We start from the raw sequence: 26,517 nt of genomic DNA on the forward strand, positions 1-26,517 counted from the left end.
TAAAAGTAAAATCCGAAAGTTATAGCTGTGTAATTATTTTTCATGCAAGAATTTTTTATGTGCTATAAAATCTTGAAAGAACTCGATCACCATCAAATCAGTGAAGCTGCAGGACCAACCTTTGCTGCCATTTCTCATACTCAAAATTTACAAGCTTTTGTCTGCATCTACGTCACTAAGTCATCTGAATTTGATAATTTATAAAAACCAATTGCTGCCTACATCATTATCAGAGCCTTTATTTAAGTTATTGAAGCTTTCATATTTGTGATTCTAATCGTGAAAACTTCATAAGTACCGAATGAAATCCATTTTATAGAGCGGAGAATGCGACCCAGTTACTTTAAATAGCAATTTCGACCAGAGCATTAACAGTGACCACGTGATCTGAGGTAATGCTCATTTACAGAAATGAATGTAGTATCTAACAGGCAGTTTTCTTCAAAGGTGATGCTATGAAAACCCGCTTAAAATGGCTGATGTTTACAGCAGGCCTCAAAAGGCACTTACATGCAAATGGGGTAGAGGCATCCAAAGGTGCTTGCATGAGATAAAGCATTAATAATATATGCCTGCAATACAAATGTGACCAAAACCTGTTGAGAAATTTTGTCTCGAGTGATCACAAGCTTATCCAATCTGATGCACAACCACCTCTTTAATATTCATGAATGTTGGTCTCAAGTAAGTTTATTTGAGAACTTGATGACATGCTTCAATAACAGATTTCATCAAATCCTGAATAGAAATGTGGAATTCCAGTTTGGCCACATGCACAGCCAATCATTTGCAAGATCACTTCATTAATAGGTATGGATATTGCTCATAATCAAAGTCATCTGAGATCTAGATAATATTAGCTTGCAAAGGAAATCTGACACAAATCTGATTAGAAATATGGTCTCTAGAGTTTTGTTTTTCTCAAACTCAATCAAATTCAAGATCACCTCATCTATATGCATCAATATACTTCTAGAATTTCCAAAAGCTCAGTTAATCAGTTACAAGATCAATATCGTTCATAATACAACTCATCCATGGTCATGCTAATATAAGCTTACATGCTAAATCTGATCAAAATCTTGTCAGAAATATGATCTCTAAAATGTTTACAAGTTCAACCACTTAGTTGCTTGATCACCTCATTAATATGCATGGATATCACTTATAATCAAACTCCTCTGAGATCCTGATGAAATTTACATACAATGATTGATCAAAAACATATCAGAAATAAATTCTCTAGAGTTTTCACAAATACGTATTGACAGCTGTATCATGTACACAGGTCAAGTAAACTAAACACAGCAACACTCACCCTTCCTTGAGGGAGTTGTATGCATCTTTGATGTCTTTTACAATCTTAAAAATCTGCTGGAAATATTTGATGAATGGATCAGCAATTCCTCTCAAGGTGTCAAATGGCTCCAAAAGCTCATCCATTATGTCCTTCAAGTCCTGAACCACCTGTTTCTTTATATCAACCTGTAGCAAGATGGACAGACAGATAAAAAAGGGTATTTAAGTAGTTACCAGTAAACACAGAACAGATTAAAGTTGGACTCGTATTATATTTCATAATAATTCAACAGTGTCTAAAACTGATTCCATGCTCCCAAATATTCATGAAAATTAATGAAAATTAAATAATAAATAAATTTACCTATCTTTAGGCTTTGATTATATATGATTGCAATTTGTCTCTGCAACAGCAGGCGCTGCTGCTTTCAAAACTCTTGGGTCTACGATATCAAGTCCTGCTGATTTAGTATTATCAATTTTGTACAGATATTTTAAAACAGAAGTTAAGCTTACTTCACGAATTTTAAATCGATCATTTTTTGATAACCTTGATTTGGACTGAGACTAAAAGATATCATAGCAAGTAAGTACTAATTAAACTTAGTTTACTCAATCTCAAATCTACATTAACAGCAGTGTATGTGTGTGTGTGTGTGTGTGTGTGTGTGATATATGGCTTTTTATCAAGGGTTCTATGGGGCATATTACCTGCTATTACTACATTGCTGAGTGTACCAAGCCCACTGAAGATTGATGGCCCAAGATCCGCTTCCAAGTGAACTTATCATTTTTGTTAGAAGGACACTTTAAAGTGGAGGATGACTTGAAAACTTATTGGGCTGATACAGTTGGACCTACAACAAAATGCCCTCACTCTGGTGTGACACTGATCAAAGATCAAATGATGATAGAGTGTAGTCACATTGTCAGCAGGCAGCATTCCTGACATCATCCAAAGAACAGTGATTGAAACAAGCCCAAGATGCAACAATAGTCCAGCATCAGGGGGTTTGATTTTCTTGGAAAAATTGAGAGAAACTGATAAGCTCTTTCATAAGTCCACACAATCCACCTTAAGATAGTGGATGTCAAAATATCAGATGTACATTCAAGAAAGAGAAAAAAAAATGTATGACCCTTTCTTATCATTTCATTTAAATGTAAAGCTCCACCTACACAAAGGACTATGTCTTGATCATCTTCAGCAGAGAACAGAAGTGATATTGTGCATTCTGATATGAACAGGAACTACCAAAGGTACCTATTTTTATCGAGAAACTCAGGTTGGCAAGACCAAATCATAGTTAACAATGAACAAAAAGGGAAACTTTTCAACTAACAAAGCATGAATTTCACCTACTTTCTGATGCTGGAGAGGAATGTTGCGGAAGATTTAGGTTACTACTGAAGGACATGTGAGGTTTATGATTTAAATGAGTGGGCATGCATGAGACACAAACAGAAGTCCACAAACTCCAAGTAAAAAGAAAGTTATTTCATGGATCAATGTTTCAAACTTTCTACACTTGTAATATTCATTCTTTAATCTGCTGAAAATAAATTGTGTAAACAATTATGGGTAATGAGGGATATGAGGTTTGAAACCAAAAGGCTGTGTTAAACATTCTAGAAAAATAATTTAATTTTGCAATAACATTCCCAATTCAATGATGGATTTCAAACCTTTTAATGTAAGAATTATCATTTATGGATTTAGCATGGTCTGAGAGTAAAATTTACTTCAAAGGTCATTTGGGGAAGGCAAAGGTTGCTATTGATGACAATGCTTAACATCATGCTCACAACGCAAACTACAGCTATCCCTCAATAAACAGCACACAACAGGAACCATGACGGCACAAGTTACAAGGGAAATAAAAAAATCAAGAACAGGATGCCATTTACCTTGGACATGGATTAAACGCAGGGGAGATAATTAAGTAGTTTAATGGCTGAATATTCATTTCATAATTGCACTGGGAATAACTGCCAATGAAGAGCTTATCCTAATAAAGTTTTTTAGCTTTTTTGGATAAACTACTTTTATTTTCAAGACACCCAACCTCTGAAAATCATTAATAACATATCTCCAAGATACTTCAACAAACATTGTGTGTATGTGTCTTTATGTCGTTTATATTTTCAACAGAGCTTTAACAATCTGAGTCATATATTGCTACAATGTCTGCAGTGTGGTAGTTTAAATGTCAAGCATTGGGGCATCATGCCACAGACATGTGGCATCATGTTCCACTTATTCCCAATATCGTGATACCAGGCCAACCAGACCTAACACTAACTTCTTAATTCTAAGCACCAAGCAATGCAGCTGCAAGTACCATTTTTCACAAGTCTTTGGTATGACTCAGCCAGGATCTGAACCTGCAACCTCCTATTTGAGGTGGATGCTCTAAAGATTTAGGCCACCAGAGCAGTCCATGAAAACACTGTGTATTATGTCAGTGCTTTATGTTGTTGTTAATTTACAACCAAATAATATTCCTAATTTTAAAAACTAGGGCATTTTTTGAAACTATCCTCAATATGGAAACTTTAGTTTTGTTTTATTATTCTATTAAAATATTGATGCCATAATTTCATTGCAAATAATAGTGAAGCTTCTTCTCATCCTTGTGGAAATCTGAGTGCCAATTCAGGAATTTTAGTTTGCTACAAACTCAGGAATTTGCATTTCTATAATGAACCTCTGACATAAATGACAAGTTATGAGATATGGCACTAATCTTCTATCCAAAGGGAGACCACTCTCTTCTGACTTCTGTTTTCAAACAAAAACAAAATTTCAGCACTATAAAACTAAAACAAGCCAAAGGATACTAATATATTTTTGCTTGTGAGGGCTGGATTTGTGAGGTAGTTGATGGACTTCTAAAATATATTATGACTGGGGAACATATCTGAAGAAATTTCACCACAAATACTACCTACCATACTGGTTTTGCCTTTCGTGAATTTTGCCACAGGATCCTCACCATCTAAATAAGTGTCTACGAACCACTGAGGTCCTCCTTTTGCCAGACTTGAAGCAGCCTCAACGGCGAGAGTTGAAATCTCTTCCCATTGTGCAGAAACATCCCACCAATATGGCTTCTCGTCTAAAAGTAACGACAGAAAACTGAAATACACATAAACGTGTTTCCAAAAAACAAAAAAATTCCACCATTATGATTGTCATGAGCTTGATGACAGACTAGACGGTGCGAGAGACTTGCTGACAAGAAAAAATGTGATAACCATAAAGCTTCCACATCACAATAAATGTGGCCTTAAAAACATAAAACTTTGAACCAATCAGCACAAAATCAATACTGTTGTTTTGGGGTTTAACGTCATTTTTCAGCACAAAAAATCAATACTGCTGTTGTTGGGTTTAATGCCACATTTCAGCACAATTGTGTAGGTTTTAAGTTTTAGCAACAATATTAAACCAGAGTGTTATAAAACGTATAAAGTTTAGGATTTTATAATCTACTTTAATCATCAACATGCCCATGATTCCAGACTTACAAAGTAGTGCTCTAAATTTATATACAATGCAGTGCTATAAATTGATATACAATGCAGTGCTCTAAATTTATTTGCAAAGCAGTGCACTAATTATATACAATGAAGTGCTATAAATTTATATACAATGCAGTGCTATAAATTTCTATGCAAAGTAGTGCTCTAAATTTATATGCAAAGCAGTGCTCTAAATTTATATGCAAAGCAGCACTATAAATATGCAAAGCAGTGCTCTAAATTTATATACAAAGTAGTGCTCTAAATTTATATATAATGCACTGCTATAAATTTATATGCAAAGTAGTGCTCTAAATTTATATACAAAGCAGTGCTATAAATTTATATGCAAAACAGCGCTATAAATTTATATACAAAGCAGTACTATAAATTTATATTCAAAGCAGTGCTGTAAATTTATATACAAAGTAGTGCTGTAAATTTATATACAATGCAGTGCTAAAAATGTATATGCGAAGCAGTGCTCTAAATTTATATACAATGCAGTGCTATAAATTTATATGCGAAGCAGTGCTCTAAATTTATATACAAGGCAGTGCTATAAATTTACAGTGGTTCCTTGACTTACGAGTGTCCTAACTAACAAGTTTTTTGAGATACAAGTCGTCTCTCTGCCGATTTTTTGCTTTGAGTTGAGAGCTAAAATTCAGGTTATGAGCCAGCTTCAGATACCCCATCACTAGTTGGCGTAGCGAATGCCACAGTGAATGTCGCAACATCATCCCTTGTCTCACTCGTTCACTTTAAGTGGTTAGCTTGCAGTGGAAGCATCATTGTTGTGCTTGCATTTGTGCTTGCAGTTATTTTGCAAAACTTCGTTTTTCCAAACATGGATCCAAAGAAAGTGAGTGCGAAGGACAGTGCTGAGAAGAAGAAGCGGATGATGTGCATTGAATTAAAGAAAGAAATTATCAAAAAACATTACCAAGGTGTGCGTGTAGTCGACTTGGCGAAGCAGTACGAGCGTAGCACTTCTACGATCTGCACCATACTGAAGCAAAAGGAGTCGATAAAGGCTATAATGCAAGCCAAGGGCATTAAAATAACTTCTAAACAGCGGACATCTATCCATGAAAATATGGAGAAGCCACTGATGGTATGGTTGATGGAGAAGCAGCTCGCAGGAGATACCGTGATGGAGACAATAATCTGCGAGAAGGCACGAGCTATTTATGCTAATTTGCTGCAGCAGACCCGAGGCACTTCGACGGATGAGGCATCGGGTGAGCACTTTAAAGCCAGTAGGGGCTGGTTTGAGAATTTTAAAAAGAGGACCAGCATTCACTCCGTTGTCAGGCATGGTGAGGCAGAGAGCGCAGATATGAAGGCAGCTGAGGATTACCTCAAAACTTTTGCTGAAATTATAGCAGTAGAAGGATACATACCCCAGCAAGTCCTCAAATGTGACGAGACAGGATTCTTCTGGAAAAAGATGCCAAGGAGGACTTATATAACGGCAGAGGAGAAGAGGATGCCAGGCCACAAACCCATGAAGGATAGGATAACCCTCGCACTGCGCGCCAATGCAAGCGGCGACTGCAAGATTAAGCCGCTGCTCGTTTATCATTCAGAAAACCCTAGAGCCTTTAAGTCACATAAAATTCTGAAAGAAAAACTGCAGGTTATGTGGAGGGCAAACCCAAGGGCGTGGGTCACCAGGCAGTTCTTTGTGGAGTGGGTGAATTTGGTCTTTGGTCCTGACATTAAGAAATATCTCCAGGAAAATAACTTACCCCTGCAAGTCCTTTTCATCCTGGACAATGCACCTGCTCACCCACCTAACCTCGAAGATGACATCCTCGAAGAGTTCAAGTTTATAATGGTTCTCTACCTTCCACTCAACACCACCCCTATCCTGCAGCCCATGGACCAGCAGGTGATTTCTAATTTCAAGAAGCTCTTCACCAAGCACCTGTTTCGCCGCTGCTTTTGAGGTGATGGAGAGCACAAACCTCACCCTTCGAGAGTTTTGGAAGGACCACTATAACATCGTGATATGCCTCAGAATTATCAATATGGCCTGGCAGGGTGTTACAAAGAGGACCTTGACCTCTGCGTGGACGAAGCTGTGGCCTGAGGTTGTGTCTGAAATGGACTTTGAAAGACTCGAACCCGAAGCGGCAGTGGTGGAGGAGATTGTATCCCTCGGCAAGTCCATGGGCCTGGACGTGAAAGAAGGTGACATCAACGAGCTCATCGAGGAGCACTCCGAGGAACTGACAACGGAGGAGCTAAAGGAACTACAGACGCAGCAGCACATGGAGGTTTTGCAGGAAATAGGTGATGTGGAGGAGGTTATCTCTACAAGTGAGATAAAGGAAATGTTGGGAATGTCCGAGAAACTTTCAGACTTTATTCAAAAGAAACACCCAGAAAAAGTTGCAACTGGGCATGCGACAGCACTATTTAATGACACTTGCCTAACTCATTTCAGAAACATTCTGAAACAGAGGATGAAACAAACCTCATTAGACAGGTTTTTATCGAAAACCCCTGCAGATGAAAGTGAGGAAAGCGTGGCGAAAAGGGCAAAGATCAGCAAATAAGATTCAGTTATTCACTTCAGCCTTTCTCCTCCACCTCCATCAGCATCTTCAAGTCGTCTGATCTCCAAGGTAAATGCTGTACATTATACTTAATAAAAAAAGTTTATTGCAGTACATTATATTGTTTTGTGTTTTTATAGAATATTCGTTATTTATAAGTACATTTTTCTTACTTAAAAAAAATTTGAGGTGTTTTTTGGGGATCTGGAACAGATTAACGGCATTTCAATTCATTTCAATGGGGAAAATTGATTTGACATACGAGTAATTTGAGTTACGAGCTCCGACACGGAACAAATTAAACTCATAAGTCAAGGAACCACTGTATATGCAAAGCAGCACTATAAATTTATATGCAAAGCAGTGTTATAAATTTATATGCAAAGCAGTGCTCTAAATTTATATACAATGCAGTGCTATAAATTTATATGCAAAGTAGTGCTCTAAATTTATATACAAAGCAGTGCTATAAATTTATATACAAAGCAGTGCTATAAATTTATATGCAAAGCAGCGTTATAAATTTATATACAAAGAGGCGCTATAAATTTATATGCAAAGCAGTGCTCTAAATTTATATACAAAGCAGTGCTATAAATTAATATACAAAGCAGTGATATAAATTTATATGCAAAGCAGCGCTATAAATTTATATGCAAAGCAGTGTCTAAATTTATATACAAAGCTGCGCTATAAATTTATATGCACAGCAGTGATCTAAATTTATATACAAAGCAGCACTATAAATGTATATACAAAGCAGAGCTATAAATTTATATAGAAAGCAGTGCTATAATTTATATACAAAGCAGTGCTATAAATTTATATGTAAAGCAGTGCTATAAATATACAACACAGTGCTATAAATTTATATACAAAGCAGTATTCTAAATTTATATACAAAGCAGTGCTATAAATTTATATGCAAAGCAGTGCTCTAAATTTATATACAATGCAGTGCTATACATTTTTATGCAAAGCAGTGCTCTAAATTTATATACAAAGCAGCACTATAATTTAAATTCAAAGCAGTGCTATAAATTTATATTCAAAGCAGCACTATAATTTATATGCAAAGCAGTGCTCTAAATTTATATACAATGCAGTGCTATACATTTTTATGCAAAGTAGTGCTCTAAATTTATATACAAAGCAGCGCTATAATTTATATGCAAAGCAGCACTATAAATTTATATGCAAAGCAGTGCTATAAATTTATATTCAAAGCAGCGCTGCAATTTATATGCCAAGCAGCACTATATATTTATATGCAAAGCAGTGCTCTAAATTTATAAACAAAGCAGTGCTATCAATTTGTATGCAAATCAGTGCTCTCAAATTATTTGCTACTTACTCAGAGCCTTTATTTCCAAAACAAATTTTGAATGAAGAAAATTATAAATATAAAAAATGCACCTCTGTGCAACTTATGTACTGTTTAGGGTTGAAAGAATGTGAAAGGTGTAATTGCTCCACAAACTTAAATTCTTATGAATAAAAAGACAGATGGGCATATTGATGGCTATTGTACTTACTAGGGAGATAATAAATTATCAAAAAATGTCATGTCACCTTTTAGAAAGAAGCATGCCTCCATTGTCTTGTTTTTAGCATCCAGCAACTGTTTCACTGATAAATAAATGCTGAAAAATAGAAACAAAACCATTTTTAAAACAAGAATCCCTCGAAGGGACTGATATTCTATTGACAAAAAAAATCTCTTTTTTTTCATTTTGAACCCCTGTGTATTGAACACATCTCCGACATTTTTTAACAAGATTTTCAAGCTGACCAACATGATAGCCAAATTGCATGTAAGACCGATAATGGTCTCATTTAGAAAAAAAAACAGACAACACAGGAAGTCTTTTAGTGAAAACCGTGTGTCAAGATGACAAACAATTAAAGATGAGAAGCAATCACAAGATTTTCAAGATGGCCATGGTGGAGATATATAGGATTTAAGATTTGCATCATTTTCATTCTAGACCAGCATATACCATGTTTTCATGAACATCCTATGCAAATATGACCATCCATTTGAAAGGAGTAGCAAAAACAAGATCTAAAGATGGCCAACATGACAGAAATGTTGCATGCAAAATTAAGACCAAATCCATAACTAGATATCATTTCTTTTGGTGAAAATGCTCTGTCAGTAACACCATCCATTCAGTCGGAGTAGTGAGAACTAAATCTTCAAGACAGCTCTCATGGTGGCTATAACAGACTTAAGACTGGCACCATTTTTATTTAGGACCAACAGGATAACCCAAGTCTTTCTGGTGAAAATCCCATGCTGATATGACCATCCATTCAGGTGGTTTCTTGATAGCAAGATTACCAGTATGGTCACAATGGTAGTCATGGTTGATGTCAGGATGGAACAAATTTCATTTAGAACCAACTAGACATCATAAGAAGTCTTCAGGTGAAACTTTTTGTTCAACAGGATTTTCCATTCAGAAGTAGCAGAGATAAGATCTTAAAATGGCTGTCAGGAAAGCAATATTGGATGTCTGATTAACACTATTTTCTTTTAGGCTAAACAAGACATCATAAAAAGTCTTCTAGTGAACACCTGATGTTAATATGCACATCACATCAGAAGGAAAAAACTTTCAATGAATGGCCATCCTGGAAAGCTGGCTGGAACAATTTTCATTTAGGACCAACTACTGCTTATGGTGTGTGTATGGGTGTGTATGTAAAGTTTCATAGCGAAATTCTCCAAATCATTTGAAAAGAGCTGCATCAAAATATTTGTACTAATCATATGGTGACAGACAACAAAAACACCATTCAACAACTAATTCTGGTTTATTCGGGATATTGAACACAAATTGAAGGAGAGATCAAACTGTTAGGTTTACTGGTTCATAAAATTTCTTCTTCACCATAAATGTTCCATTGCATAATTTAATTTAAAAATGTTAAGTTCATCAATGTTTCTGCACTGACATTATGTGATGCCATATAAATTTGTATTAAACATCATGAAAGTGCACTAGCTTCATGTACCAATTACATGATGTCATGACAGTCAATGAAAATGCATCTCCTACAGGAAACATTGTGTGTCTGTCTGTCTGTGTGTATGCGTGTCTGTGTGTATCTGTGTGTGTGTGTGTGCTACTTGGATTTTTAGCACAGCTTTCACGATTTTTCAGTCATGTTGCTATGATATCTGCAGTGTGGCAGTTTATAGTTATGTCTAGCACTGGGGCATCATGCCAAAGACATGTAGTATAATGTCCCATCCAGTCACATTATCCTGACACCAGGCCGACCTGTCCTAACACTAACCTCTGAATGCTGAGCACCTAGCAAGGCAGGTGTTAGTACCATTTTAAAAACTATTTGGTATGACTTGGCTAGGGTTCAAACCCATGACCTCCCACATACAAGGCAGACACTCTAACCACAAGGCCACCAGAGCAGTCTGAAACATGAAGTAATTTTCTAAAGAAAATTATGTAACATAAAATGTTTGAAGATAATTAATGATGAACTATCTATACTTACTTAATAACTGCTTTTGCAATGGTGGCTAAGGCAATCTTGGGGTTTTTTGTGATGTCACCAAATCCATCAATGATACTTTCCATACTCTTCCAAATCTTTGCACCAGCCTGGGGAATAATTATGGTCACTGTCTCCATCAGGGTCTGTGTTGTCATGGAAACAATATTTTAATATGATATTAAATAACAATTACCATTTCTCCTTCATCCCATCTACCCCAAAAAGTCACACACATCTACCCCTCTCACACCCTGACAGGTTGGATACAAATTCTTAATCCTGACTTGTTTCAAGTAAAAATAGTAAAACCTACATGACAACTATGTCCGACTCCTCTACCTATATTCTCTATCTTTCCAAATAAAATATTGCTCCCTTGCTTTAATATTTCTAGGAATCAGTCATATTTTTTACAGACTCATTTTTCAATACATTTTTTTTTATTTTCTCACTGCTGCTTGTGCATTATGAGCCTGAAATTGAATTAAAATTTTCAATGTAACTTAATTCTTTAATACTAAGCCAAATTGTTGTCACATTGTACTCTATATGCTATATGTACTGTACATAACAGACGACCTCAAGAAAGATTAGTTTCTGTAACTGGCTGAGTTACCTTCTCTAAATAATCTAATTCTTCTAATCATTATCATTATTACTAGTGAACACACGTGTTGACCCATTTATTCTTATAAAAATATATCTAAAAATATGTGTGTTTTTTTAACATGAATCATCATGAAATTTGCAACTGTAAACAAGTCATACGGTATTACTAAAAAAAAAATTCTAAACAAAATTCTCAATATGCTACAAATAACAATACATGACATTTTAATTTTATCTCCTAAATGATAATGGTTTAATTTTAGTTTAGGCACAACTTGATGATCTTGATTTTTTCAAGGGAATTTTATAATGAGTTTTTCATGAAAAGGGAGGTATTGGTAGTGTGGCAGGTTGATGTGACATATAATTAGATTGCTTTTGATATAAGCTAATACACCACTCCCTTGATAACTCGCGCCCTGATAACTCACCAACCCTCTTATAACATGGTGTCAGGCTGTGAATTCCATTTTTTAAACCGAAAATACCCCAAATATTTATCCCTATTTGTTGTTCTTGAAGAAAATCACGATCAAAATTGGTAATGGAAACTTTAATGTATCGCTCGTTTTATCATTGAAAATGGTAGATAGGACCTGTAAATTTTAATCAACACTATGAAATATCAAATTTAAAAATAGCTCATACAATTTTTTTTATTCTCTTTCCAAACAATATTCCCAGTACCCCACAATTAATGATATGTAAGGAAATTTCGATCAATGAAAATGTCACTTACGCCGAGTGGAGGCAGTACTTTAATAAATAAATACAAATTAAATAATTTTGTTATCAATTGAAATTTGTGTTCTAGTTCCATCTTTGAGTTCTTTTAAGTGTAATCGTCATAAATGCAATGTGTCTTCTTGTAATTAAACGTAAAATGCGTCAATCTACCATAACAGCTATGTCCGCAAGCGTTTCTCTGACAGCCTAATTAAGTGCCAACAGTGTTTTGATAATTGAATTGTGGAAGTATTTGTTGTATTGTAGCACTGAATTAAAAGCTAGCCTCCTTTGTATTATCACGTTAATTATGTCTTTTGAATTAAAAAAAAAGGAGACGGAATAAAAGAAAAGTTAAAAGGCACAAAAATCGGACAAACTTAAAATCTAGTGGTCTAGGTCATATGTCGGGTGCACTCACTTCATTGGATCAATTGAACAATGTAATAAACATTATTGTGTATGTAACAGAAACTACCTTAAATTAACTGACTCTTTCATAACTGTGATCAAAGATAACAAGGCAGCCAAGCGAAATGAATACTTATACTTCGTAAAATATCGAGATTGATTTCACCGATACGGACCATTGCAGGCAAGCGAGGTTCAGAGAATTCTTGAACCGGCATTTAGAGATATCCTCAGGGATGATAAGAAATTTCATTATTACTTACAATGAAATCACAACATTAACAATGTATTAACTGAACAATAAAAAATTGAGTTTCAGCCTAGATGTGTCACGAGAAAATGACGTGTTTTTAAAAAAAAAGGAATCTTGTTTGGTGGTGAATGAACAGTTAGTTTAGTTCCCATATTATGGACTACCGATTTGGCAAGATACTATTAAACACCATTAAGGGAACCAGACTCATCAAGAAAACAAAAAGCAGTGACGTAATACACAGATTTTTCATGTACACGTGATGGTTGTTCAAACCAGTTGGAATGATCTTTCATACGTTGGATATTTTGGGAAAAAATGTTATTTTAACAGTATAACGAACAACTTCATTAGAAAAAGAGCATTATTAAAAATTATTATCGACGTGATTGTAAAATGAGGATTCAGTCATTCAGTCATTAAACAGCCCAGTTCCCTAACGCCTCCCCCCTCCCCCCCCAGTTTTCTCGATGTCAAAGCGATTTTTTCCCAATTTGTGGAGGTCCCTCGGTAACTCGTGCCTTGTTTATAGTGTGGTCTATGTTTGTGGACCCCATTGTGCGCGAGTTATCGAGAAAGAGGTGTACTTGTATAGCGGTGTTGTACATGAACCATGGAAGGTAGACAAACACTCATGCAAGAAGCTATAATTAGCCCATTAAGTTGTTGTCTAAATAGGGTTTGTTGATGATCACATGGCGTGTGCATGACCAGAACCCTTCGTATTGGTTATCATTTGGAGGCTGAATTTAAACAGGCAACCAAAGCAGATGGTCTATCACATGATAATGTAGAGTACCCAATGATCAATCACTTGTCTGGCTTTTGAAGATACAGACAATGGTTTGGAATCTCTACATCCAACTACTGTAGTATCATTTATTGTCATAAAAAAAGGCATTTTCATGGGTACTTAAATTCATGGTTTTGCCTGTCAAAGTTTGCATATTAGTAGGTATTTAATTTCATGGTTTAACCTCCACAAATACCCCACAAAAAAGAATACAAAAGAACAAAACTATGCAGACGCAAATGGCAGTCACTTTAATGTTTAAAGCAACAATACCTCTTGAATGAGCACAAATCAAAGACCTGGCAAATTCAATTCTTTCACCATGTTTTTGACCAAACGAATAACATCAGTCAAAGCCGATGCAGCCAACAACACTAAAACAATACTTCGATCTCTATGAGCATCTATAAACAAAATTAGTGTAAAAAAATACATACACAATAAATGTCAACAGAAACAAGATTGATATATCAATAAAATGTAAAGTAGACATTAATCATTATGCAAATTATGTGCTGTTTACAAAGATATAACAATACTTTCACTTGGACTTATTGGTTTTATGTCTTGAGATGATTCATTTTAAAACAAATACGAACAAAATGTCTCAAGTGACTTAATTTAAAGACCCTTTTAATTTGTCTTATTTTTTCAAGTAGTTTTTTTAATTATTTATTTTTATCTGGAACTTTACAGGCTTCCTATCTATTACTGAAATACTTACATTATAGAATGTCATGACATCTGTATGGATGTCATTGTAAAGAGTGGTGACCTTCACCACAAGGTTACGTAGAGGACGAACAAATTCTGGGAGTTCATCTTCATCAATCTGTCCCAACTTCCCCATCACATCCAATGCTTTCTTCCTCATATTAATAACCTGTAACAGCGCAGTAAAAAAAGGATTATCTTCCCCTGAATACCAATAATTAGCTCCTTAACTGAGTTGTCACGTTCTTCCTCTTCTCAAGGTTTAGATTCTAAATGTATGAGACAGTACAAAGGGGTTATTTGACCCACAATGCACCAAAAGTTAATTAAAACAGCCTCTCTGTAGAGTTTCATGGTAATACCCCAGTATACCAGTTGACCACAGTATTTTTTTTTACTGGAGATATGTACTGTGTTAATAACTTAATTGGTATCTTGGTAGTTTCTGTCAGTAAGGAATGTACAGAAATTCCCATGGACTCTAATGTATTACATTAATGATATTAACAGCATGTTTTTGTCATTCATGACAAATGGTTTAAAATACTGTCCATTTTTTTACAAGATGGTTGTATGTAGCACAAATTATTGATGAATATTATAAATATATTTATAATCCTTTAATCACATTTTTGACACAAATCACATGCAGTGTCCAAATGGAATTTATAAAACCGGTATATATATTCGGGCCGAATTCACCTTTCTGCAAAATTGCACATTTAAAAAAATGTCATGTTATAGTTACTGGACTAGTGTAATGTGTATGCATGTGCTAAGTATAAGTATTCCTTTATAAGATAGTGAATAATCCTATGATGTTTTGAAATGCACTTGTTTTCTCTCTAAACTTTATGTAATTGCTCAAGTCCATTAAATATTTTCTCATTTCTTGAGGGAATGTAATTTATGTTTACCGTCCCTTTCTGAAAGTGATCTTGCCCTAGCAACTCACTCAATGATTCTCTGCATATTATATCAGTATCAACACTTCCTATTTGTATCAATAGTGTCTCTAATGCCAACATGATTTATTTCAGAGTATCAGCTATATTGTAAGCTTAATCAACTTACTTCAATTACAGCTTTTAGATTACAACCTATAACAACAGTTACACGTACACATAGCCAATTCATCTGCTATAAGACATTGGCTTCTTCATTTTCCAGCAAAAGGAGGGGGGTAATTTTTATTGAATTTTGAGCTAAAATATTTTTTCTTTTCTTTTTCAAGATAATTAATTTTAGTTTTCCAAATAATATTATGGATATAATATGGTGCTATTGAACAGAGAAATATATCTTTTTAGGAGCTCTTCACAGATGGAAATTTTAAAAAATGTGTCAGGCCCTTGATCAGAAGGTTGAATTATTGGTCCTTAATATAATTGCAGTATACTGTGTTATTATTGTGGTACATTCAAAACTACTGCTGTATACCATCGTACAAAATCTTTCATTGGACCCATCTTTACCTCTCAGTCTATGATAAAAATATTTTTTTTTAAAACCATATTTCTTATTCCATAATAAGAAACCCAAATCAAAAACTTTTACCAAGAATGCTCCAGTTCAACATTTTCATCTGACACAATTTCTCAATTAAACCAAAAAGGCATGTATTGAACATGTCAGAATGTGAATTTCTTATATGACTGTATTGTGATGAATGTGATTATTATCATAGTTCAATATCAATGTCAAATGGGCAAACAAATTTTACATTGAGATCCAAATTGCTCAGGATACTCAATTAATGCATCTGTCTTGTAATATACTGCATTGCTGAACTGGGATAATGGCCACATGATAAGACAGTTATCATGTGAGAGTCACATGACAAATCCCCTATGCTGGATTGCATGAAAAGGTGAGATCAAACTCAAAACCATCCTCATACCAATAAAGATTTTGGGGGAGATTCATCAGCCACCATAAAATGTAATGCATTTTAATTTCAATTTTATCTGCAACAAAGGATCCCAACAGTCTGAAAGGAAGATAACTCTGCAGCAGAAGAGAGATAAATGCATCAAAGGAAAGACAACAAGAGACCCAAGAAATGATAACTCAAATTCTGCTGTGAAGTTTTACATTTTTGCACATGGTGCAAAATTTCAGATATTCTCCTTATTTTTCCTAATTCTAATCCTTTAAAAAATCTGTACATCCTGAGGAAATGTAAATAATGTATATTTTTTCTATATTTTGATAACTGAATGATGGGGGTTATTTGGGTTTGAGGATAGACAGCCAAGCCATTATACATCTGATGTGCATGACACAAAAGTTTGCTAGCTCTGCATGGCTACTTTCACTTCCAGACTGCAATATATAAATGCAATAAACTGACAACGAACAGTGCAAAACAATTATCTAACTTCAACCCTTAACACATTAACCCCTAGTGACGACAATGGGGCAGGAGGTAGTAGCCTACTGCCGAGCTCTGTAGTGTCATGGTCATGCAAAATACACTGAAGTGGGTAGTATTATATAAAGGTAGACAGATGTAGCTCTACAATGATACCAAATAATCTGGAATATCTAGCTGCACTACTAAATACAGATTAAAAAAACTAATTTTTTGGACCCAACTTTTTTCTACCCAAAATTCGCCCGAGGTCGGAATCAGAGTTTGTGTCCAGATTTTTAGACTTTTCAGTCTCAGATCTAAGGCAAACCGGTATGAACTTCAAACAGTCAGATGAGCCTTTGCAAAAAGTAGTATAAGATTGGCATTTGGAATAAAGAGTGGTCTCCGTACAAAAAAGTGGCTCCGTTTAGCAAAAAACAAAAAACAAAAAAGAACTCCAACTTTTACCCTTCTGTTCATGCGCGAGTCAAATAGCCAATGAAAAACAATGTTTCTAACTAGGCAGTATGTTATTGAAATATCATTAGGGATTCGGTGTTTTGGGATCTATTCAGAAATAGCTTTCAAAACGTGTTTCCTACTCGATTTTCAGGCAAAAATGTCAAAAACCTCCTGGGGTTAATTAATGTATAAGGAGTCTTTATCAAAGGCAAATATAAAACATAGACAAAACAAACAAATAAAACACAAAAGCTGTTGTATTTGCAAACTATATATATATATATATATATATATATATATATATATATATATATATATATATATATATATATATTTGAATGATAACATTTATATTTTTTTAATATATTTGATAATTTCATAACTGCACTTTCAAATAATAATGATGTCTACAATATGAAAATTCATATATCAAGGCCAGGCACATCTTCACTAGCCAGGGTTCTGATGTGCTAACCCTGTCTACATTTTGGTGAACTGATCAGACATTTCAGTGCTTTATCCAAGCAACATCTGTTAGTTGTCATGAGTTGTCTCCTTTAATACGTAATGCCACTGCATCCAACAAAATTCACAAACTTGAAGCACCGAAATATCTGATTGATCTGCCAAGGTTTAGTATCAAAACTTTGGTTAGTGAAGATGGGCCTGGCAAAGTGTGTCAACCTAATTACATTTTGAGAGCTGTAGTGCAAAAAAAATTGCCCTTTGCCTTATCTACTCTCAATAGTGTCCCCAAAGACCTGGTGCTGAACCCCATTTTGCTGACATCTACCTAATACCCCAATATAAGAACTGTTGGTCAAGAATTCTGGGTCAGTAGGATGCTTTCTTTTACTATGAAAAGAAGTATTTCAAAATTTCTCAAGATTATATACATTCATCCATATCTGATGGCACAACACCATAATTGGCCAATCCTGAAAGCTTTCTATGCCAGAATGCTTTCTGTAAGAAAGCTGGGTTGTTTAAGTCTTTTTGATAAATCTATGTAAATATTGTTGTTTTCAGCAACTCTGTCCATATTTGACACTGAATTGACTGGCATCAAAACAAAAAGTCTCTTAAGTCTCTATGCTGTCAAATTTGGTCAAAGTCTGTTAAGTGATTTTTTGAGAAGCCGGCATATAAAGGTTTTTCTATCAATGGAAACAGAAGCCATATCTGATTAAAGATTGGCATAACTCTTATAAAATTTGGAAGTCATCTATGGCAGAATGATTTGTCATAATCTGCTGAGGTGGTTTTTAAGATGTCGTTTAAAAGTTGTTCTATTTTTAATATTATGGGTACCCAACATAGATGTTATCTATATCATCTGCATAAATTGGCAGGGATGCTTTCTGTCAAACTTGTTCAAATCCTGCTAAGCAGTTTTTGCAAAGTCATTTAAAAAATATTTTAGTAATGGTAAACATATTTCATAAGGTAGACATTATCAATTCAACACATCTGAAAAGCCATGATGACTTGATGCTTTCCGTCAATTTTAGTCAAATTCTGTTGTGCACGTTTGAGAAGTGGTTAAAAGGTTTGTCTTTTTTTTAGTGTGTATATATGTGTGATTTGGATTTTTAATGTAGCTTTAACAATCTTTCAGTCATATTGCTACAATATCTGCAGTGTGGCAGTTTATACTTATGTCTAGTACTGGAACATCATGCTGTAGACATATGGCATCATGTCCTACCCAATCACATTATCCTGGCACCAGGAAGACCAGTCCAAACAATAATATCTTAATGTTGAATGATAAGCAAGGCAGCTGCAAGTACCATTTTTATATGTCTTTAGTATAACTTGGCTGGGGTTTGAACCCACAACCTCCCACAGCCGAGGTGGACACTCTAACCACTTAGGCCACTTGATTGGAAAACATATCAGTGTGTTCTTATAGATCTTGCTGCCACAATGGTCCCTGCAAAATCATGTACAAACTACCATTTTTGAGAAGTTGTAAAAAAATAACATTTTAAAAAAAAGCAATCATGAACGAAAAGAAATAGAACAGATGATGGAAGATTCATAAGTTGTCAAATATTTAAAAATAAAAACAAATTTTAAAAAAGCAAATGTGAATGAAAAAAAATAGATGATGGAAGTTTCAGAGGACCTTGTAGTAAGGTATGGCCAGGTGAGCTAAACAACGAGCAAACCTTTGATGGCAGTTCCTCTAAAGTCTGAACAAAAGCAATAATCATATCTTTGATGGAGATATCACCATTGATTATACTGCGGAAAAGGTCCACCCCTGTCTCTATTGCTCTGATCACATCCAGGATGATCTTACCAAACCGTTTGGCTGTCTCAATGATTTTAGAGGGAGAAAATTCCTAAAAAATAAAAAGAGTGTGAGAATTTTTGTGAAATGCAAACATTCTTGTAAAATTATCACTTGCTTTATAAAATGACCCTATCAGGGTGTTGAGATGACAAACCTTGTTTAATTCATTGATGGATTGAGTTAATATTTTCATATTTCAAAATATAGTTGTAGTTATGGCAGTTGCAATAATCTCTGCAACTGGCAGGTTAATTTGCAATGTTTTTGCAGAGAAAAATTTAAAAGACAAGCCTAAACACTGTGATGTATTATAAAATGTGCACATGAGAAACAATACTGGATACAAGTTTGTAAAAATTATGTTTGAATGAGTCTATAAGACCCCTGACTTTATTACTCAAACTGCAAGATTTTACTGTTCAAGCTAGCAAGCATCTCATTTAAGAATATTTCATTGCACTCAAGGTGGATTTAAGCAAGCAAACACAGTATGTATGCAGTGGGGGTGTCAGGTAGCACTAATTTCAATTATTTAATATATAAATGTCACAATTGCCTGAGCTTGCTTACCTCTTTTGGGATGCAAGTCACCTTGTCCAAGCTCATAATTCCATCCTGCCATTAGATGGAAAAGTTCTAGAACTCTAGAACATGAAGAAAACAGACCCAGTCTGACTCCCACATCATAGGCCCATGCTAAATACTCCTCCTCTTTGACTGGGACACATAATATGCTTGGGACATCAGAGCAGGGTAGAAAGGAATCTTGCAATATTGACAAGTAATTCTTACATAACAAAAGTTAGTCTCGCCCTATCCCCTAAAAATAACCTACATTTTAATAGCAGCAATGTAAAACTCACAATAGCCTTGCTGAATTTGCCAGTTTGGAGGGAGAGACAAGGGGTAAAGAAACTGGTATAAACCAATTAACTTACCCTTACAGTAGGAGTATTCCTAATGCAATCTGACAGTTTGGTATCTTTATGAGCCATTATTATAGGGCTTGAAAACAAAATGCCTTTGGTGCAGTAGAGATTGAAGGTAAAAGGAGAATGTGAGTGACAAAATGTAGCTCTCCTAACATCCTCCAATGAAAATGATCAAGACTGCCTCATGAAGTGAAAATAGGCTTGACTTGAGGAATCTGACAGTTGGGTATCTTTATGAGCCATTATAGGGCTTGAAAACAAAATGCCTTTGGTGCAGTAGAGATTGAAGGTAAAAGGAGAATGTGAGTGACAAAATGTAGCTCTCCTAACATCCTCCAATGAAAATGATCAAGACTGCCTCATGAAGTGGAAATAGGCGTGACTTGAGGAGTTTTAACTTTCAAAAAGGATCCCTCCCAGTGAGAACTGACAAGCTCTTGAATAGTCCGGGTAATCCATTTGGAAATAGTGGATACTGAAATATCAACAGAACTCTTAATAGGAAGGAAGAAACACTTCTGCTCCTTTCTTCTCAATTCTGAACCAACCAAATAGATCCAAATCCCTGTTGCATTAGAGATTGAATGTAAAAGAAGAGGAATGTATCATGTGAGTGCCAAAATGTAGCTCTCCTCCAATGAAGAATGATTAAGATAGCCTCAGGAAATAGAAACAGGCCTGACTTCATGAGTTTTAACTCTCATAAAAAAAGGATCCCTCCCAGTGAAAACTGATAAGCCTTCTAATAGTCAGAGTAATCCACCTGGAAATGGTGGCTCCTGAAATATCAACCAAACTCTTAATAGGAAGGAAGAAACATTTCTGCTCCTTTCTTCTCAATTTTGAACTAACCAAATAGATCTAAATCCCTAACTGGGCAAATAAATGCATCTTGATCAACCCCTGCAAAGATATAACTGAACCAGGAATCTTGACAGAGAGTGGAACTACCAAAGAAAGCTGGTTCTTTGCCTGGAACCAGGGTTCATTAAGAAACTGACTCTTAATTAAAGTTGAACCATAAACAACCCTTCTCTAGAGACAAGGCAGTGTCAATGCTCATTCCATCTCCTCACAGATGCCAAATATAGCTGAAGTCAGTTTTAAGGGAAATTTTCTCAGAGGAAGCTATACTCAATAATTCAAATAGTGGATATGGAATGGAAGTGAATTATGTCTTAGCCATGGCAAATGCAACTTACAGCTTTACTAAAAGAAATGGTCTCTGCATACTGATTGCTTGATAATAGCTAAGTATGAAGGTGGAGAAAATGTGAGCTGCTGTGAAGGAGAAACAAGATGTGCTGTGACAGAAGGGTTTTCCTCTATAGTAAACTCCTGGATTCATCTACCGACAAGGTAAGGATACTGGTGACCAAAAACGGTTGGAGCCACAGGACAGCTACCAGTATGCCAGTGATTTGCACAGGCAAGTGCCTTAGACCTCTCAGCCATCCCGGGCCACATATCCCCACATTAACAGAATCCTTAAAATGGTATTAAACTGAACATTTCACCATGTGCCAAAAGAGTGACAAATCTTGCAGGAGGGACTGGCTGAGGATATTGCACATCAACCATCAACTAGTCATTCAAATACGAGAGGATAAGAATCTGCAGAGATTTCAGGTGGCCTGCATCAACTTCCATCACCCTGATAAAAGCTTGTGATAGGGCAAACAGCAGAGTTCAAACTGAACAAATAACCTGCTCCAGGCAAAACCTGGGGGTATTTCTGCTGGGGAGGAAATACAAGAATGTGAAGGCATATATTCTGAAGGTCAAAGGAGACCACCCAGTTTCCGGACCTTGTCACATACCAGACTGAAGTGGTACTCTCCATCCTGAACAACTCTTCCCACAGGAATGTGTTTAATGTGGACAGATTGCACACATCCTCCATGATACCCACCAGACCCCTAAAAGAAGGGCAAGCCAAACACTCACAGGGATGCTTATATCAGAATAGATGGCAGGAGAGGGGATGCATCCCAAGGGCTCCCCACCTCCAACTGGGAATGTGGAAGGAGTCCACAAACTTTCTCCATTGAACTTTTTAGCCACCTCATTTAGCAAGTGGAGGATGAGAGGAAGGTTTGAAAATCTTGGGGAGAAGGACCCAAAGGGGCAGTCTGGTCTGCCTCAACAATCCAGGAGAATTAACAGACCACCTGTTATGTCACCTGGCAAACTCCTGAAAAACCTTTGAAAAAGCTCTCCAAACATCAAGGAACATGGGAGAAAAAGCAAATCCAGGTGTGACACTACTGCCCTGGACAGTCTCTCCAAACTCAAAGAGAATTCTCTTGCCCTCCAAGACAGAAGACTTGTAACACAAGTCCCGAGGTAAAAGGCAGTAAACCTCTCAGTCAGTTCCCACATAAAACTTATCAGAATCCACCAACACAGAAAGGACATTGTCACCTGTGCTTGCTCCTTTGGAAAGTAGTATTTCCATCTAAACATCTCTGTATTGAGACAAAAACTTGGAAAAAATAGGGTTTTCTCATCCCTTATATCTTCATGGGAAGTCGTACCTCTCATCCTTCCAGAGGGAAGCGGAACAACCCCCATCCTCTTTGCATAGCTCCACTTGAGCAGCCAAAAGGAGATCCACAAGCCACATTATTCCATACCCTCCTGGAATTCAGGAGGTACAAATCCCATAACCTCTTGGGATCAAAGAAGTGAAAAGAAGGAAATTTCTTCCTACCCATATAAGTATGCCTACTCTAAGCAACTTCCAATCAAATTTGTCAGGCCACATCCATCTAAAGAAAGCCTTTTTGTGCCTAAATTTCCCACACTCAGACATTTAACTCTGAAATAAACAATACCAAATATTCAAATTCAGAGTATATACTGCCAAAGAAAGTACTTATATTAATATTCCAATACAACTATTATTAATGTGATGTGATTTTTTATTTTTAACGTAGCTTTAACAATTTTTCAGTCATATCGCAATGATGTCTGCAATGTGGCAGTTTATAGTGATGTCTAGCACTGAGGCATCATGCCACAGACATGTAGCATATGTCCCACCTAGTCACATTATCCTGACACCAAGCTGACGCTAAGTGAGGCAGCTGTTAGTATCATTTTCATAAGTCTCTGGTATGACTCGGCTGGGGATCTAACCCACGACCTCCTACATCCGAGGCGGACGCTCTAACCACTAGACCACCAGAGCGGTTATATTATTAATGTACTACCAAATATTATAACATTACAAAATAAATAATCACAAAATTTTAGCAGTACTTAAGGTATGCAATTATTTATTTAAGCTTTTTATTAAGTTTTTAAGGTTTAAGTATTTTCCTAACAAGACAACTCACTGTGTCACCAGCTAATATGCCCTTACAGTATGTATCAAAGAAATTTCTAACAAGTTCTCACCTGCAGTATGTTAAGGTTATATTCAACTCCTCCGCCCAGACAAAGACGAGCTTGGAAAAAGTCAAGATTGATACCAAGGATTCCCAAATGCACCCTGGCATAAGCCTCATCATGGACGTCAATCTTCAGGTGTCCCTCAAGAGGTGCTATGAAAAGAACACCATTCAAAATTGGATGATTTTTATTCAGCAAAATGTATCTGAATGCAAACAATGCCAGAAAGCTGTTAATTTTCTTGTTTGTAAACATACAAAGTTATTCTTTGATTAATTCACATGATTCCTGTACATACCATAAAAAAGAATTCCAGAAACTATATTTGAGGAAACAACACGGGGTTGGGGCTGTTAAAAAAACTTTATGTCTAAGTGGACAATGAATGATGGAGGAGATATGACTTGTCCCCATTGATTAGAAACCAAAACTGACTGCTGCTGTGACCAAATAATTAGATAATGCACAGTTGGTACATAGCATAGTTCCATGAAATCCAAACCAAAGGAACTTGGATATGGCTATGTCTAAACCTAACAGAAAATCATCTCTTTTAATGGAAAGTATGACAGACCTTGTCATTTCAATATATTAACTACCGTGATTTACGAAATTACAGAAAATCACTATTCGGTAGAAAATTTAATATACAACTGCTTTCAAAGAAAGAATCATCATTTATTAACTTGATTGTGATTGGTTGAATGTCCTTTTACTGTTCATTACTGATGATTCAGATCATTTGTAACATTAACATGTAAGGTGAATCTTTCTAACACAAAGTTCTACAGCACATAATATATCTGCTATGACTGATAGCAGTGCTTGTTTACCAGCAGATTTATCAGTCACTGCAGAGGCAAGGCAGTGGATATATCTGCTATGGCTGATAGCAGTGCTTGTTTACAAGCAGATTTATCAGTCCCTGCAGAGGCAAGGCAGTGGATATATCTGCTTTGACTGATAGCAGTGCTTGTTTACAAGCAGATTTATTAGTCACTACTGAGGCAAGGCACATGTATGCCTTGGATATACATGTCAGAAGTAGCAAATGGTTCACTCCCTGAATTTGTCTTTCTCAAAACAAAAATCTAACTGGTTAAACTTGTAAAATTTCATCTCAAACACATTTAAAATTGGGCATTGACTCTAGGTCTAGTGTCAAACCTTGCAGTAATTATAATGAGCTAGAGACCCTCATCATTCTGAACGCTTTAATAAAACAAACTCATGGCAACATTAGCATTCATGGATTCTACTTAAATACACAACTCCATATGTCAAATGTTCTGATTTACTTTGGTAGAAATTCAACTCTGTGCAATACAAAACTGTCAAGTAGAACCTCAGCAGCTAAAGTAAACCTGAGCTGTGGTAATAGTTCTGCAGAATAATGATGGACAATAAAATATTGATTGTCAATGATAATGTTCTAGCCCTTACAAATGTTTAGATCCAGTAGATTTTTCATGATCACTCCAAATGAGGCCCCTATCGCAGATGTGCCTATCTCCTTTCTCCAATCTACACTAGGAGACTGCAAAAGGAATTTCAAGTTCAGGTCGAAGAAGCCTCGCTTTTGACGATGATGTACAGCTATGTCAGTAGTATTCGACTCAGTCCCTTCTGTTAGGTTCAAAGGTATACTGAAACAGTCAAAAGTTCCATTACAAATATCATACACAACGATAAGATGAACCCATTTAAATAATTCAAAACAATAAGGACACTGCCTGTATGTTAAGCTCTTAATTAAAGCATTGCAGCAAAACATTTTTCAAGTATTTTAAATGCTGATGACAACCCATTAAAGTGACTGATATATTCTGGCAATGAGGCCTGGCACTGTTTATTCAAACTTTTCATCAATCAATGCTGGAATAAATATCATGCTTTGATTTATAGCAAAATAACACTGTATTTTATATCCACTATATTATTTGAACAAAAATCATTAACTTGAGACAAAACAACAAAAATTATCTCAGCTCAAAACAAAATCACAGCCCCTCCCTCTAATTAAATGGACAGTACCTTATAGATGAAGAATTTGCTCAGCGCATGTTAATTGTTGTACAAGTTGAAATATAACAACTGGAAGCAAAATGAGATGTTTAAGCCAACACTAGAGATGACATCATGTGAAAGATAATGTGTTGTTATTAGAGAGCTTGTTGATAAATATAGGGAGGTGTTGACATTGAAGCCTACAATTTACTATTACACTACTGATATAATAGGCCAGGAATCTCTGAGTGGGATGCCATCATCCCGGCAGACAGGAACAGTAAGCATGAATCACACTTATTCAGCAAATGAGAAAATATTTAGCAAACCCGAGAAATTACATACAATTTGAACAGAAAGCAATGCCTTCCTGAAAATCCGAGAATGATTCAAACTCTTACAAAGGAATACATGCAATTAACACATTAATAAACAATAGAAGCTAACTCAAATGTGACATCTTTTAATCTGAACTTTTCCAATAATTGGATTTGACCCAAATATCTTCCACAACATTACATTTGGCCACCACATTGGCATACATGTCAAACATGTGATTAAGGCATAATAATATCATCTTCTCTCAAATAAAATTTGTCTGAGACAAAATAATCTGTTTTCATAAAAAAGAATAATATTT

General features: G+C 35.6%; 1 protein-coding gene across 1 annotated transcript in view; it reads right to left on the reverse strand.

Annotated features, from left to right (window-relative positions):
• Nucleotides 1-26,137, reverse strand: part of LOC149782244 (uncharacterized) — a 577,549-nt gene extending 551,412 nt beyond the window's left edge. The window contains exons 1-9 of the mRNA XM_089935097.1: nt 26,100-26,137; nt 25,314-25,516; nt 23,877-24,022; nt 19,415-19,591; nt 14,433-14,591; nt 10,917-11,059; nt 8,964-9,034; nt 4,252-4,418; nt 1,319-1,485 (exon numbers count right to left, since the gene is read on the reverse strand). Coding sequence (XP_089791223.1) covers nt 1,319-1,485; nt 4,252-4,418; nt 8,964-9,034; nt 10,917-11,059; nt 14,433-14,591; nt 19,415-19,591; nt 23,877-24,022; nt 25,314-25,516; nt 26,100-26,137 — 1,271 coding nt within the window. The remainder of the gene's footprint in view (nt 1-1,318; nt 1,486-4,251; nt 4,419-8,963; nt 9,035-10,916; nt 11,060-14,432; nt 14,592-19,414; nt 19,592-23,876; nt 24,023-25,313; nt 25,517-26,099) is intronic.
• Between the last annotated feature and the right edge of the window lie 380 nt (nt 26,138-26,517).

Source organism: Sinohyriopsis cumingii, chromosome 15 (assembly GCF_028554795.1).
Source record: "Sinohyriopsis cumingii isolate HCF-2022 chromosome 15, ASM2855479v2, whole genome shotgun sequence".
Taxonomy (NCBI): Eukaryota; Metazoa; Mollusca; class Bivalvia; order Unionida; family Unionidae; genus Sinohyriopsis; species Sinohyriopsis cumingii.